Below are 17,187 nucleotides of genomic sequence, written 5' to 3'. Positions count from 1 at the left end.
TTCAATAGAAGAGATAAACAAAGACAAAAAGAGCATGGACGATACGAATATCGTACGTTATGGGTCATCGATTTTTTAAATTAAAATTCGAATATTTAGAGATCATTTTAAGCATTATTCAATTAACAAATGTCGACGTACAATGTTTATTGCTTCGCATAAATTTCTTGACTACATTTTTCTTAAAATTATCACGATTACAGATTTTCATGAAAAAATAACTGGAATCGCCTAAGTAAGACGAGTAAAAATTAAAAAATATATTTTCCGACATGATTAAACAAATTTTATTTCAAAAAAGAATATAATCAGAAAAAGAAGAAGAGAAGATAGCTTATGTGATATAACGAGTGTTGTTTATATACGTCATTCATTGATTTTTAAATTTTAAGTTCAAATATGTAGAGCATCATAGTTCGTACGAAGAGATTTTTGTTTTATTAAACAAACGACGATTTAACATGAACATCTTGATTAAATTTTTCATAACATTTCCAGTTTCAATGTTTCATATATCATTTTTAGTTACTTGATTATAAAAATCAAGTTTTAAGATTAATTATTTCAAATCCGAAAAAAGAAATTGTATATACTTTAAAAAAATAAATATATAAGTAGACAAAGAGACAAAAATTATAATGCATTGTGTTATTAACAAACAACGATGTATAATATAGAACTAATATCACATTAAATTCTCAATTACATTTTTCAGAACATTTCCACGCTTACAGTGTTTCGCGTGTCGTTCTCAATTTTCGTGACAACAAGTTCGTGTTTCAAGACGTACCACACCTAATGCCATTAAGGGAAATTAAACTATCAAACAAAAAAGATAGGCGGTGGAAAAAAAGGTAAGCAGTAAAAAAAAAAAAGAAAGGAAAGATAAAATAATGAATATGATAACGAGAGAAACTTTAAATACAGTTTGCAAAACGTTTCCACGGTTACAGTGTTTCGCATGTATTTTTCCAGTTTTCTTAACAACAAAAATTAAATTTCAAGACTTAATATTTCCAATCCGATTAAAGAAATTTTATTTGAAAAAAATAAACTAATAATAAGTAAAAAAAAAAAAAAAACAGAGATTTTATAGTTCATAGAATACATCGTTTTATTAACAAACAATGATGTATAATATAAAATTAATAACACATGAACTTTTTAATTACGTTTTTCGAGAAACGTTTCCACGGTTACAGTGTTTCGCATGTATTTCCCCAGTTATCGTGACGACAAGTTCGTGTTTCAAGACTTAACACTCCTAATGCGATTAAGGAAATGAAACTTTCAAAAAAGAAGGATAAATAAATAAATAAAGAAAGAAAGAAAGAAAGAAAGAAAGAGTTATGGATGTGGCAGTGATAGAAGTAACGAGATCAAGAAGCTGATCAGTGAACGCGTCCGGAAAGTATTAAGCGTTAACGCAAGCGTCATGAAGCCGCTTTGAGCCGCTTTCAATTACAAAGCCGCACACACATCCGATCGAGTTTTATTAAAGCGTCGGCGTTCTCCTCGGCGGCCGCTACCAGTCGCCACCAACGCACACCATGTATTACAACAAGTACGGGAACGTGATAATATTGGTCATGCGGCATTTACCCGCGTTTCTCCTGTCGACATTGACTTCCTCTTTCTGTTCCTCCACCACTATTTCTCCTCCATATCCACCTTCTCCTTCTCTTTCTTCTTCTTCTTTTTCTTTTTCTTCTTCTTCTCCTTCTTCCCCATTATTCTTACCTTTTACAACTAACTTCAAGTAGATATAGAAATACTCATTTCCATCCTCGAATCAAAAATATTTCAAAGAAAAGGCAGGAGAATCGTAAAAGGCGAACGTGCTGACACAACACGGCACACACATATTGTCGACAACATTGTGAAAGAAACAAAGTGGGGTGAACTGTAGGAGAGAGAGAAAGAGAGTGAGTGAGTGAGTGAGTGAGTAAGTGTGTGAGTGAAAGAGTAAGAGAGGGGACTATATGAGGATAACGGTGGGGTAGAGGAAGAAAGAAATATACGAGTGTCACGTTCCCGATCATAACGGTGTTTCCGCCTTCGAATCCGTATTTTCTTGCCCGTATTTAAACTAATCGTACGGCCATTTACACTGTGTTACAATTGTCAACGAGACCTTGCAACTAAAATAATGCCACGGTGAGCATCTGCCAAATATCTTACCTATACTAGTCATTTCTACTTTTAACTATATCGTTCTTTTTCTCATTCTTTATAATTCCCTTTTTATATACCTCTCTGTCACTTTTATTTTTACGGGATAGCACTAGTCCGAACACACGATAAGGACATTTAAACGTACTAATACTGATAAACACTCTTGGAAGTGTATCTGTGTGCACATCTATTTTAACTTTATCACACACTACGTTCTACATACTCCAACGTAAACTTTATTATTATCCTCTACCTCTCACATTTTTAAAGGTTAAGTTTTTACTTATGAATTGTAGATATAGTTTAAGAGAATAAACACAGGTTTGTTTATTTATTATATTATTTAATATTCTTGCATAGTAGAATATTGAATTGTTTGTTTTTATATCGTGTTAATCAGATTGTTAATAAATTTTATCTTATTTTTATTCTTTTCAGATGTATAGGTTATATTCATGTTTCTAGAAATTCTTATCTCATTGATTATTTAATTGAAATTTGATTTTTATTGCATTAAAGACCTGTGTTACTGTTATTTGTCATTGTTTTTAATTATTTCATATTTTATTTGTAGATGTCAAATTGCAATAGAAATACACATGCGCAGAGATCTTCGGTGATAGACTATGAGCGTCAATTTCAAGAAGATTTGGAACGTGCTCAAGCATTGAGCTTAGAAAGTTTAGCTTTAGAAAAATTTAGGTTACAAAAGCAACGATTGGAGTATAGTAATATACAACAGTCTTATCCGTCACAAAATAATTCACATGATATAAGTAGTGGATCAACAACGACAGATGGTGCTTTGCAAGGTGGCATGTGAGTAAAAACTTTTATTTCTGAACATAGTATGTAATATTTATAATTAATTAATTATGATTATTAATAGGTTACAATTTAGAAGTCGTCCACGTCCTGGATCTTTTAATAAAAATCAATCAAAAAATGTCACGCTGTTGGCTCCACCGCCACCAATCCCTTGTAGAAGAAATTCGACAACTGCTACATCGAGCCAAGAAACGTCCACCGATTTAATTAATTTTACAAGCCCGGTCAAGCAGGATAACTTATCAGAATATTGTACACCACCTCCTCCACCTCCGTAAGATGCAGCATGTTTATTTGAAAATTTGCAGATGTCAGAATCATCTATGATTATTTAATGTTTCCGATATGAATAGAAAAACACTGGTAGAACCAAAATGGGAGACTCATCCTGCTTTATTAAAAAAGCAGGCAAGGATTTCAAGAAGTAATAGTTCAGCAGGATCTTATCAATCTCGAGATTTTAGATATCATTCACTTTCACCTGGGCCTAGATCTTCTACTGCACCTTGCACACCTGGAACGCCAGGAATCAGTCCTATCTTGTCAAGAGCCACTAGTAGCAATAGCAATGTACCTGATATTACACCACAGGCAAGTAATATTTGTTGTTATACTTTTTTCTTAACATATTTATATATATATATATGCAGGGTATCCTAGGATTTACGGGTCAATCTGCGAAAGCATATTCTATAAGTGGAAATAAGAAATGCTATTTGAAGTTTGGTTAGAAACGCATTATGACATAGTTATAAACAAATGAAATTGAAATAAATAATAGCATTCTTGCTGAAAGTTCTTTGTTAGGTGGATATGATTATTATGAAAATTGAATATGCTCTATCTTATAAAATTCGCTTCATTTGTCCATAATATCTTTCATAGGAAAAAATTATCCTTTTCTACTATATTCACATACCGATTATGCTTTTTTTCTTATTCTCACTTATAGAATATGCTATTGCAATTTGATTAATAAACCTCAAGACACTTTGTATACGTACTATTTGTATTAAATGAACTTGATATCTTTGTATATTTCGGTAGCTTCTTAAATTATGTAAGTGTTTAATATATTATTTTTATTACAGTCTGCATGGAATTTCCTTTCTTTTAGAAATTATTTCTTTCAACAGGTATATTCATTTGCATGTTCCAAAATTGAATCGCTTATTATATACTTATTAGTTATAACATTGAATATTAACAATTACTTACATTAGAACCATAGGTGTTTGATCAAAAATATATTGAAATATTGGATTCAAAATAGATAGAAAATAGAGATAATTAGGATATTATCATGTGTATAGATAAATAATAAATTATATTATTTATTTCAGATTCCTCCCTTGCCTTTGAATTACAGACCTGGCATTGCAACACCAGCCTCCTGTAATGTGTTAGTACCTAAATTTTGTGCAGATGAACAATTAAATGTATTGAAAGTGATAGAAAAAAAACCAAATAGTAATCTTATAGATTTGAATACATGCGAAGAAGTAGAGGATAAAACAAATGTTAGAGTCAGTGTTTTAGAAGCATTTGATCCTTTACTTGTTAAGACTGATGATAGCAGCGAATGTTCGAGTGACATTAAGGATGGTATGTAATTCATTTTATGTCTATTTAAATTGATTTCTTTATATTAATATGTTATATGAATTTATTGTTTTTGTTTTTGTTTAGATATGCAATCACAAATTAGTGGAACTGTATATGATCCTTTTGATCCTTTCGATTACATGTATAGCACAAATGAGAGCGTAAACTCAGATCCTGTATATGTAGCGGTAGAAAAGTCAGGTAAATCTCCAGCTATTTCTCCAGCTGCACCTCCACCACTGCCACCTAGAAATTCATCTGCATGGAATACTATTGAAAGAAGAAGAACTTCCTTGGATCGTCGTGTAAGTTTACACATGTATAAATATACATGCATATAATTGTTATATTTTTAATTTTTATATTATCGCATTATCATTTACAGCAAAAAAAGAAATCACGTTTATATGAAAATGTAACGGTGATAAAAACTAGACCATCTAGTAACGATGGCGATTTGAGCGCCTTTCATCAAATGGTTAAATCAGTGCGAAGTTAGTAAGAAAATATTTAATTTTCTACTTTATATTCATTTTAAATTAATTATTTTAATTTCTTTAGGTGAATTTCCATTTAACAATCCTAGTACAAATATCGGTCATGTAATAAGTCCAACAATGGAAAACTTATATCCCGAAGGCACAAGTATTAAGTTAGTTGTGCATCCACAATTATCAGATAACGAGAAAGATTCTATTCCGTCCATTTCATTTACTTGTAACGGTGTGTTTGTTTTCGTGATATTTATAAAACGTCAAAATTCTTTTAAGGTTTTAATAAAATATGTTTAATTGTCATATGTTTTGTAGTAAACTGTAGCGTCGAACATGTTATTCTAAATGTTGCTTGTTCTTTGGATAATGAAGATACAGTAAACGTAGAAAAATATTGTTTAAGAGTTTGGGGCTTAGCAGAATATTTAGCTCCCAATACAATATTAGCACAATACGAATATATTCATCAGTGTATTAAGTTGGAAAAAGACATTGAATTAGCTATCATGACAAGAGCACAAATAAAAAAATCTATAGCTCGCACAGTAAATATTTTGATTTTAATATTATTTCTATACTATTCAACACATATCTTGTATTAAATATAATTTTAACAAATTTTTAGCTTCAAGATGATAATCAGGATCAATGTCTTAAATTAGAAGATATACTTCCTAACGAACCATTACAACCAATTTCTTATGATTCATTGCTTATTCTATTGGGTACACTCATTTGAAATTTATTTAAATTAATTGAATTTACATTTGATGATAATAATTATAACATATTTTATTTTTAAATTGCAGAAACAGTAGAAAAAGAAATGGAACGAGTAGAAAATACTGCAATGGAGTTAGTGACAACAAATCACGGTTCTGCTCTTTTACCTCAGCTCAAACCACAAGGTGTCGTTCAAGCTGTGAAAGCAGTCTGCGCATTGATGGGAAATATTGAAACTTTTGAAATCACAGAAGCAGTAGATAATTTTGTGAACGCTTGCTGCCAATTTTTGCCTCAAGTTCATACTACGAACATAGAGTGCAAGAAACCTGAAATAGTGCATGAAGATGGAGATTATTCGGTTGTAACGTTAAGAACGAAGTTTCCTGATGTTATCACTTCCCATTGTCATAAAATTCGTGATGCGATTCAAGATCTCGTAGAAACTTATTGTCACGCTTTTAGAGTCGATTTTCAGTTGAACAGTAGAGGAGAAAATTCTGCAAGTAAATACTAGTTTTTTAATTATTTAACTAATTTATACAGATTATATACATGTTGGATTGAGCACCTCCATGTTAAATAGAGTAGGCATTCGTGAGAAAGTTGACCGAGGACTCTGGATAGCTCAATGGATAGAGCAGTCGTTCAAAAAACGAAAGGCCCAGGTTCGAATCTTGGTCCAGTCAGAGTCCAGTGGTTCAATTTTTTTCACGAATTCTATATACGTGTGACTATATTTATTTATTTATAATTTAATAGACAGGGTAGTATCTTCAGAAGTTATAGACACTGTGCTTGTACGAGTTGGATCATTACACAGATTACCAGGACATTGGAAGCATAACGATTACATTATTGCAGCTCAAATATTTCACGGTACAAGACCCGTTGGTAATCCCGTTTTATCAGAACCCACAACAATAAGCTTGAGTTTTTATTCCAGAATTTTATTTAATTCTTGGTAAGTAATGCAATTATGTATTCTAATATATACGAAAATTATTTTATATAATTATTATTGTATTATTTAATATATTAACATAGGTTGGAATTCCGTGGGACTAGTGTATGCCAAGTTCCGAGAGAAGCCAGGTTAGTATTAGTTCTTTATGGGCGTACGTTACAACCTACTGAACACGAATCATCAAATTCCGTATCAGAAGGTGCTATGAGAAAAGAAGAACTTGGTTGGGCTGCTATACAATTCTTTAATTATGACGGGTAAATAAATTTATCAAATCTTAGGCGAGAGAGAGAAAACATATTGCAAGATTTAATTCTATATGTTGCTGCTCTATTCTATACTTATATAAATTTGTTAATATTGTTTTAGTATTATAAGTCAAGGAAGTTATTTTTTATCTCTTTGGCCTGCTATTGCTGATAAAAGATTAGGTCCTGCACCAGCACCCGGAACTCATCCTCATGGTGATACGCATCCTATTATAGGAATAGAATTACCAGATTATGGCGGAAATGTCTTTTTTCCAACAGAATTAAGAGATCATGATGTTAAATCATTAGATTTTAATTCGTTGGACCAAAATACGCAAGAATTGTTATTGGATATTACACAGCAAGATACATTTTCAAGGTACTAATTTAAATATATAATCTATATGATATAATGATATTCGAGTTGATTACTATTCTATTTTTATAATTTAGGCCTCCTGTAGATGAAAGAGAAATATTATGGGAAAAAAGACATTATTTACATGATAAACCGGAAGCTTTACCTAAAGTATTATTAGCTGCGCATAGTTGGGATTGGGCATGTTTGCCAGATTTGCATGCATCTCTTAGAGTTTGGAGTTCTTTACCACCTGTACAAGCTTTACAACTACTTCTGCCATGGTAAGTTGAATTGTTGTATTAAAAAATATTTTTCATTAATTGTAAGTTAATATTAATTTCAGTTTTCCAGATATGAAAGTTCGAGAAATGGCTGTTGGATGGATCAAAGAATTAAGTAACGATGAACTAGTTGATTACTTACCGCAATTGCTTCAAGCATTGAAACATGAAACATATGAAGCTTCTCCTTTAGCTAAATTTTTATTGGAACGAGCTTTGATATCACCGAGAGTAGCTCATCATATTTATTGGCTATTAACGCAAGCATTACCAGGACAAAGTCCTCAGGTACAGTTTGGAAAGTTATCATCATATATCATTTATTTTTAACTTTTTCACTGTAATGGAGCTGGCCAATAAAACGTCACTGTTGAAGTGTACAATTTATGCAGTATCAATTTTTGGTACGTTTCAAGTTTAAAAATCCCATAACTTGTGTGTATCGGGTATATAAAATAAAAAAGATTATTATAAAATAAAAACATACATGTGTCCATAACAATCAAAGGGTTAATCTCTCTTGCGAAGGTAATATATTTCTACCTTTATAATCATATATGGTAGCAAAAAGGTTAAACCTTGCCCCATCAATTTCATGCTCTCCATAAAAATAAAATGCACACTAACATAATAATCAATACAATATTTTTTTTAGAATTCTGCAGAAATTGTACCAGAAGATGAGAAAGGTATCAGTTCTGCAAGATATCATAGGAGATTACAATTAATGTTGCGAGCTTTGCTAGCAGTTATAGGGGATGCGTTAAGAAATAGTTTTCTTACTCAACAATTATTAGTTAAGGTGTATATTTTTGTTAAATATTTTACTTCATATAACAATTGTTATTCATTATAAATACAATTGAATGTATCATTTTTTCAGAATTTGAATGAGGTGGCAGAAAATATTAAAACTATTAAAGAGTCGTTACGAATGGATACACTCAAAGTTGGTTTACAAAATATACATTGTCAATTAATGGAAGATAATGGTACATGTTTACCATTGTCTCCTAGTAAACAAGTTTATGGTATAAATGTACAAATTTGCTCATATTTCCCATCTTTTACACTTCCATTGAAGATTAACTTTATTAGCTGTGATAATGTACTAAGTCCTGCAATCTTTAAGGTATTTTATTTATACAATAGAATAAATTCGAATATTTTTGAATTGGTTAAAATATAAATTTTTTTTTTTATCATAGGTTGGTGATGATTTACAGCAAGATATGTTGACCTTACAAATGATGCGCATTATGGATAAATTGTGGTTAAAGGAAGGTCTTGATTTAAAAATGGTTACTTTTGCTTGCGTACCCACTGGCCACAAACGCGGAATGATAGAAATGGTCACAAATGCAGAAACGCTTAGAAAAATTCAAGTTGAATTTGGTTTGACCGGATCTTTTAAAGATCGACCTATCGCGGAATGGCTAGCAAAGCATAATCCTTCTGAATTAGAATACGAAAGAGCGGTAGAAAATTTTACTGCCTCGTGTGCTGGTTATAGCGTTGCTACTTACATTTTAGGAATTTGTGATAGGCATAATGATAATATTATGTTAAAAACATCTGGTCATCTATTTCATATAGATTTTGGAAAATTTCTTGGAGATGCTCAAATGTTTGGAAATTTCAAAAGGTATAAGATTAATAATAATAATAATAATAATAATAGCAATTAATTTATACATATATATATTTTGTTATTTTGTTATTTTGTTAGAGATCGAACACCATTTGTTCTAACTTCTGATATGGCTTATGTTATAAATGGTGGAGACAAGCCATCTGCTAAATTTCATCATTTTGTTGATCTATGTTGCCAAGCATTTAATGTTGTACGTAAACATGGCAATCTTATCCTTCATCTTTTTGGATTAGTAAGTAGAATTAAATTTTATATTATTACTATATATAGTTTATATATATATATATAAATTATTTATTTATTTTTTCTTTTTTTTGAGTACACATACATGAATTACTGTTTAATTTTGATTTCGAATTCGTTAAAAATAAATGATATGTTTCATTTGTGATAATAATATACTCTTTCCCGTATTTCTTATGAGTTATATACGTTGTTATGAAAACAACTAAACCGCAACGGAAAGACTTATCCACATGTTTTATCAGAAAGCAGCCCGTTATCATACTAAATTATACGCATTGTGCTTAATTAACGTTTATCGTTCGAACCGTTATAACGTTCCTCGTCAGAACAGTTTAAATAATTCAATTATAAGAAGCATTAAATTTATTTCTTAGTCGTTGAATGGTGTTTGTTTCTATCGTAAAAATGTAATGAGTTTACATTTCATCATGGATAATTTTAAGTAAAATTTAAATTTTGACAAAATATATCTTATACTGTATGCACGTTCAAATTAATCAGTAATTCACGATGGAAAACCTATTATCACAAAATGAGTTTATAATGCAACTTTATAAACAAAATATTATACAACAAAAATTAAGCGATATTGAGCTCAAAGAATTGTTGAATAAATCAAAGATGAATGAATATACAACTCTACAGATGACTTCATCTGGCATCTCTGGTGTTACAATGGATGCTGTTAGTTATGTGCAAAAAGCATTGCTTCCTGGACAAACTAATCCTGAAGCAGCAGCAACATTTGCACGGATGATAGAAAGCTCACTTAAGAATTGGTTTACGCAGTTTAATTTCTTTTTACATAATTTAGCGCAATTAAGATTTTCTGGCGATCATAATGATGGAGCGTTATTATCTTTTATTCCACGTACATATACGTAAGTTTGAATTAATTTTTTTATACAAAATATCTAACAATAAGTGCAATATAAATTTAAAACCAAAATATTAATATCGTTATTTTTATAGGATGCAGCAGGAAGGCCAATTGAAAAGCGTACAAGTACATGGATATCAGAAACGATATGATCCAGAAAAATATTATATGTATATTTTACGTATACAAAGAAAGGGACAAGCAGATCCTACATATCTTTTTCGCTCTTATAAAGAGTTTTGTGAATTTTATCAAAAATTATGTATACACTTTCCACTAGCTAAAGTAGCCAGGTAATAAATATTAATATTATACTCTTATTATAATTCTCATCCTTTAATTACTACTCTTTTTTATGGGAAATATTGTAGACGATACTCTCAATATAATATTTTGATTACGTTCTGATAGAGGCTTTGTTAGAACTTGAGTCAATTTAAGTTTTATTTGTTTCATTCTTTGTCGTAGATTGGGTTGAGTTATTTGATTCATGCTTTTCAATTAAATTTGATTGAGATATTGGACGATAAACTTCATAATGAGACGTATTGTAGATTGCTTTTTCTATCTTCAAATGAGCACGAAACTTTTTCAAACCCATTTTGTAATTTTCTTCTTTTTAACCTACGAAATTTAAAAGTCATTTGAATTTGGTAATTTAATTAATACTTAACTTATCTCAAATCTACTTATTGTTAATAATATCTTCTTTTATTTTTACATTTATTATTTATTCTCTTATTTTTATACTTAGTAAATTAAAGTAAATGTGACTTACTTTCGAATAGGATCAATTAATAGAATCGATAATTTAATTTAAGAAACACCTTTCTTCTAAAGACAGAAATGACTATATTATCCAGAAATCCTTATCTTGTATTCTTTTATATCTAATCAATCGAAAATCTTTCTGACGTATTTGGTGTTAATTACAGTTTTACATCTATATATGTACAAAGATAAACTTTTTTCTATATTGTTACTAACATATTCCATAAAATATATTATACGTATTTAATTATTATTTTTATTAATTTTTTTTAGTTTACCAAGCGGTAGAAGTGTTGGTCGATCGAACATAAAACAAGTTGCGGATAAAAGACGAGCAGATATAGAAAAGTTTCTTTTGAGTTTATTCAAGATGGCTCCAGAAATATCACAAAGTGATTTGGTTTATACATTTTTCCATCCTTTGTTACGAGATCAACAAAATGCAGATATTCATTTACGTAAAGTAAAAGGTATACTATCATTATTAATAATTGGAGACTGATTTGAGTGGTCATTAATAATTAATTCTTTGCTTATTTAATTAACCCTTTTACTCCGAAGGGTGTCGATTGGGGTTCATACAGGGTGTCATAATTGGTGGTATAAGCAAGTAGGGCATGATTTTACATGAAAAATTAAGTCAAAGTTGTAGAATATAATTTGTTCATATAAGAGTCTTTTTTGTTGAGAAAAAAATAAGTTTGAAAATTTGTCGACGTAGAACACCACTTCCGCACTTACAGGACATTCTTTACATGTGCTCAAGAACTGTAAACTCATGTGCGAAGATCATTTATGAGTTTCAAGTAATCATTTTAGAGCAACTATGCAAGGGAATGATTCTGTGTGAAAAAAATAAAACAATTTGATATAATATTTTCTCATGTGAAGTTTTGTTTTTGAGAATATCTGTTTTAAAGTTTAAATAAGGGAAAATGATTTGAGTTTTAGCATGTATATATGCCCTTCGGAGCGAAAGGATTAATTAAATAAACAAAAAATTTACAACCGATGATAATTCAAATCAGTTATCAATTTTTCTTCAGTACTTCATGTATTATAACATCTATAGATTTATATACGCATGTTTCTTGTTTAAAATTTGCAATGAATTTAATAATACAAAATTAATGTACTTTGTTTTAGTCGGCAATTGGTGGGCTGACAAAAAAATTAGAGAGAATATACAATGTGGACAAATCAAATTATCCCTTCATTATACCCGTGGCACTTTATCGGTAATGGTTTATCATGCTAGAGGTTTGCCTAAAGTTGCTAATAATCAAGAACCAAATACATACGTCAAAGTTTATCTCAAACCTGATCCTACAAAAGCCACTAAACGTAAAACTAAGGTTGTTAAAAAGAGTTGTTATCCTTCATTCATGGAAATGGTAAATTTTACACACATGTAATAATATTATTTAAATAGTATATATATATATATTCAATAATTTAAATAATGATATATAATTTAAGATGGTTTCATCGTAATATAACACAGTTATATTTTATATTCAAATCTTATCATCTTATATATTTTCTACAAATCTAATTATTTTATATTCTTCTTTTCTACGTGAATCTGTCTTATTTATCAAAATTCATAAGTTGATAATCACAGTTAATAAACAAAAACTCGCAGATAGACTGAAAAATTTTGAGCCTAACATAGAAAAAATTTTTTTTCTGTCAAACTCGCTTTTATTTAGAAATATAAAAGTAAAAGTTTGTTTTATTGAGCTAAAAATTTTGTAACCCACCTCGTACGGTTCTATATTAACAATCAATTTTTTAATTAATTATTAAACTAAATTTTGATGATCAACCTATTTAATCAAAAGTTTAAAAAGCGCTCTTTAGTGTCTCTTTCTTTCTTTAATCTTAATTAGGTGAAGCCAACTTAAATAAGTATATCAGTGGTTTCTAAACTTATTCAAATTTCTGCACTATTGTTGAATTCAGATTTTCACACTATATTTAATTTTATCAAGTACATTTTGCGAAATGGCTAATAATTTTTTGCAAAGGTTAGATAAAAATAAATAAAACACGTTTTAAATTTAAAAAAAATGTAACGCCTCCTTGAAAAAGTCGAGGGGCACACTTTGGGAACCACTGAAGTATGCAATTATTAATGTTTGTTAAATTTGATGAATATATTTAATGTTTATTTTTTAACTAGCTCGAGTATCGAATGCCACTTGACGTTATCAAAGAAAGAGCCTTAGAAGCAACGATTTGGAATCACGATACTCTACAAGAAAATGAATTTCTTGGTGGTATTAAATTACCACTCAATCGGTTGGATTTAATGAACGAAATAATCGAATGGTTTCCATTGGGTAGTATTCGGTAAAAAGGAAATAGGAAGACTGTGTTAATAATATATCTGAATGCTCATAACTAATAGGATTATTCAAAATGCTATTATCTTATATCGCACAAAAGGCGTTGCTTTCTCAAAATATTCTGCTATCGTGACTAAAGGGTTAAGGATGATTAATGTTCTAATCAAAATATTTATACCAACGAAGTATAATATAATAGGCACTCATCAATCGTTTCTCTCGTCATATATCGCGAAATTTTCTAATTAATATTAATATTAAAGTATAAACAAAAAGAAAAAAAAAACACAGCAGACACATTATTTCATCAAATTATTCTATTTAAACAGAAAATGATTTGGAACTTTCTAATCATTGAATGGACCGTTTTAAAGATAGTATTTATAAGTGAATCTAATTATTGAATTTTGTAAAGATTAGATAATATAGAAAGAAGAAAAGGCCGTGTAGATTTTTTAACTATTATCAGGAAATATTAAGGAAAGATAGCTCTGCATTTATACGATGCTCTTTTAGACGAATTCTACACAAATATTTATTTATAATATTTTTTAATAATCAATAATTATCTTTGTAATTGTACATATATACAATCGAATTGTGTAATTCTACACAAAACGAATCATTGAAGGTAATATTTTTACATGGCTGTCTTCTACATAGAGTATTCAACACATTCATATTTTTCATTACTGCAAACATACACAACCATATACACATGCGCAGTAACACTTATTTTTAGAGAAAATTTAATTTCTAGAAGATAACATAATATTAATTTTTCGTATTTTAACATTGAAAATTAATGAAAATTAATCGATGTATGTCATCAATATAAATTAACAGTATGAGTTATAAATTATATTAATTTGTTCATTATCGTGATAATATTTTCTTCTCTAATATGAAAGGGAGAACAAAAATGATGTAAATATGGTATCAAATTTGTGTAATAAATTATGATTTATTATTATAAAAGACAATGAATTGTATAATTCATACATAATAATGTATACGTGACGCTTTCGAATGAGCAAAGATAAGTCAGTAGGTTAACAAAATAGTTAAATATGGCAAATATATGATTGTCAGATTTAACAACAAGCTTGTTCCTACAAAAATGTGAACTCATTTTTTTCAATATAATTAATTAAAACAATTTATATTATTTCGTATACGTTTTCACATGGAAATATTTTTTTCCAAAACACATATTCTAGTAAATTATAATTAATACGGCTTATTAACATGTCTAGTTTATTGTAAAGTAAATTATTTAAGTGTTTTAATGATATACATGATGTTTTATTGGTATACACTGTCATCAATTTTTATGGTAGGCTTGCATACCACTATATTAAACTTTGTTGTATTCTTAAATGTATTTTCCCTCATTGTTTAAATTAATATTACTATAATATAAATATGAAATATATACAAGATGTACTGTTCACTTTTATCGCCGACCTTTATTGCCCGACCTATAAGCCGGGCATTCTATAAAATGACCGAGCATTTTCGGCCTATAAGCAAGTTTTTTATCACGACATGACTACCTATTGCACTGCACGTCAAAAACGATTGAAATAATGTTTATGATTAGAGTTATTAAAAAGTAAATCAAGTATTATCGAAGATCAATATACAGTTAATAACATGTTTAAAATATTTTGAATCTTAGAAGAGAAAATAGAATATCATATAATTATAAATCTTTATTTATATTCTTTTTTCATGGAATAAATGAAAGAGAATGAAAGAAAATAATAAGTAATTAATTAGAAAGATGAAAGAAACTAATTACAATTATAACGTTTATTGTAAGCAGTTTTTGACTGAATTTTACTTGTAATGGAATGCATCACATATAAAATCTGATAATAAGAGAATTGATTAAAAAACAATGTAAATGATCAGAATATTTTATGCTTATATTATGGCCCAGTAACAAAACCAAGCTTAAGACAGTCATCTAAAAAACATAAATAAATTAATAACATATCCAAATTATTTTCTTTTTAATATACGTTAATAGGTATGTAATGTTTAAACCAATGCATAAGTGTTTAAACAATTCTAAATATAAGTAGAATGCATTAGAATATTAAAATAATTGTTAATTAATCGAAAAAAATGTATATTGTTTTTAAAAAGCACGGTATATATGTTCGGTGCACCGTCTTCCTTGAAATTCATCTTCAGACTGGCACGTTGTCCTCTATGTAAGTTTTTTTATTAAATATTGTTTATATGACTTTCCGAAAGTTGCGCATGTTTATAACGGGAATAATATTCATTATAAAGTAAATTTAAGATTAAAATATTCTGATTTTAGCATTATTTTAATCTTTATGTAATTTTTTAAAACTCAAGTATATTTGTTTTAATGTACTTGCGCAGGCATGACTTCGAGGGTAAAATTTTTATCTCATGGAACATAAGATCAAAATTATTCAATATTCAAAGTACGTTAACAGGTATGTAATATTTAATCCAATTTATATGTGTTTAAACAATCTTCAATATAAGCAGAGTGCATTAGAGTAATTAACCCTTTCGCTACGGAGCGGATCTCCGCCGCGGTACTCCCGCAGTATGGCGCGCTACACCGAAACAGTGCACGGTGCACGCAACCTATCGCCAATATCATATATATGATCAATATATGATCGCCGATCTTCGTATTCAGACGTGCTGGATATGATTTGCCAAAATCTTTTACAATTTTGAGTGCGTCTTTCCCGTATCAATATCCCTTTTAATATGTTTTCGGAAGAAAACTTAAATTTATTATATTTCTGCAGTGAGCACTAACGTAATTCGCACAGACCGTTTAAGCCGGTGTCGTAATACTGATGATCGAGGCATTTGGTTTATTATTGAATCCCGTAAAAAACAAATAATGCAAAACGAAAGACTCGCGCGGCATGTCCAGAGTGAGATACTCTGTGCATAGCAACCGCAAGCGCTTATCATAAATACAATTACGCGACATCTTTAGCGAGAGCGACTATAGTCGCTCGTAGTATCTCAGCGGCATCACATGGAGAGCGACTATAGTCGCTCGTAGTAGCGAAAGGGTTAAATTATTTTTAATTAATCGAAGGGGGGAAATCTATATTGTCTAAAAGCACGGAGAATATGATCTGTGTACTGCCCTCTTCGAAATCCACCATTAAACTGAGTCATTGTCTCCTGTTAAAGTTCTTTTGTTAATTAATGTTGTTTATATGACTTTCCGTAAAAGGAAATTATATTTATTACGAATATTATACTTTCTGTTATGTATATGTAGCCTTCGAAAAGTAAAAGAACTTTGATAGAGGACAACGTGCTAGTCTGAAGGTGAACTTTGAGGAGGACGGTGCGTCGAACATATACTCAGTGCTTCTAAATTGCAATACACATTGCCTTCGATTAATTAAAAATTATTTAATTACTCTAATACACACTTGTTATATTACAGGAAAATTTTACCCTCGAAGTCATCGCTGCGCAGGGGCGGTTAAATAATTACATAAAAATGATAAAAATGCTAAAATCAGAACGCTATAATCTTCAATTTTATGTATTAGGTGCATTATTCCCTTTATACACATG

At 29.6% G+C, this 17,187-nt stretch overlaps 1 protein-coding gene across 2 annotated transcripts; it reads left to right on the top strand.

The window, feature by feature from the left end:
* Window positions 1-612: 612 nt before the first annotated feature.
* LOC106789070 (phosphatidylinositol 4-phosphate 3-kinase C2 domain-containing subunit beta) lies at window positions 613-13,862 on the top strand. Of its 2 annotated transcripts, XM_014752905.1 has the most exons (26): window positions 613-2,157; window positions 2,750-2,994; window positions 3,065-3,277; window positions 3,357-3,594; window positions 4,095-4,139; window positions 4,347-4,608; window positions 4,693-4,913; window positions 4,994-5,102; window positions 5,170-5,331; window positions 5,418-5,647; window positions 5,728-5,827; window positions 5,912-6,331; window positions 6,588-6,789; window positions 6,873-7,049; window positions 7,162-7,422; window positions 7,497-7,685; window positions 7,748-7,973; window positions 8,341-8,487; window positions 8,569-8,817; window positions 8,894-9,330; window positions 9,415-9,571; window positions 10,231-10,466; window positions 10,558-10,758; window positions 11,510-11,706; window positions 12,383-12,630; window positions 13,422-13,862. In XM_014752905.1, exons 2-26 carry the CDS (start codon window positions 2,750-2,752, stop codon window positions 13,593-13,595), a joined length of 5,346 nt encoding a protein of 1,781 aa, XP_014608391.1. In that variant the 5' UTR covers window positions 613-2,157; the 3' UTR covers window positions 13,596-13,862. The 2 variants fall into 2 exon arrangements, with proteins under 2 accessions (XP_014608391.1, XP_014608392.1); XM_014752906.1 differs by lacking the exon at window positions 4,095-4,139 and having other exon boundaries at window positions 614-2,157.
* The last annotated feature ends 3,325 nt before the right edge of the window (window positions 13,863-17,187 follow it).

Source organism: Polistes canadensis, unplaced genomic scaffold (genome assembly GCF_001313835.1).
Source record: "Polistes canadensis isolate GaletaPanama2010 unplaced genomic scaffold, ASM131383v1 scaffold_163, whole genome shotgun sequence".
NCBI lineage: Eukaryota > Metazoa > Arthropoda > Insecta > Hymenoptera > Vespidae > Polistes > Polistes canadensis.
Note: the sequence above shows the minus strand (reverse complement) of the source record. Positions and strands in the feature narration are given on the sequence as shown.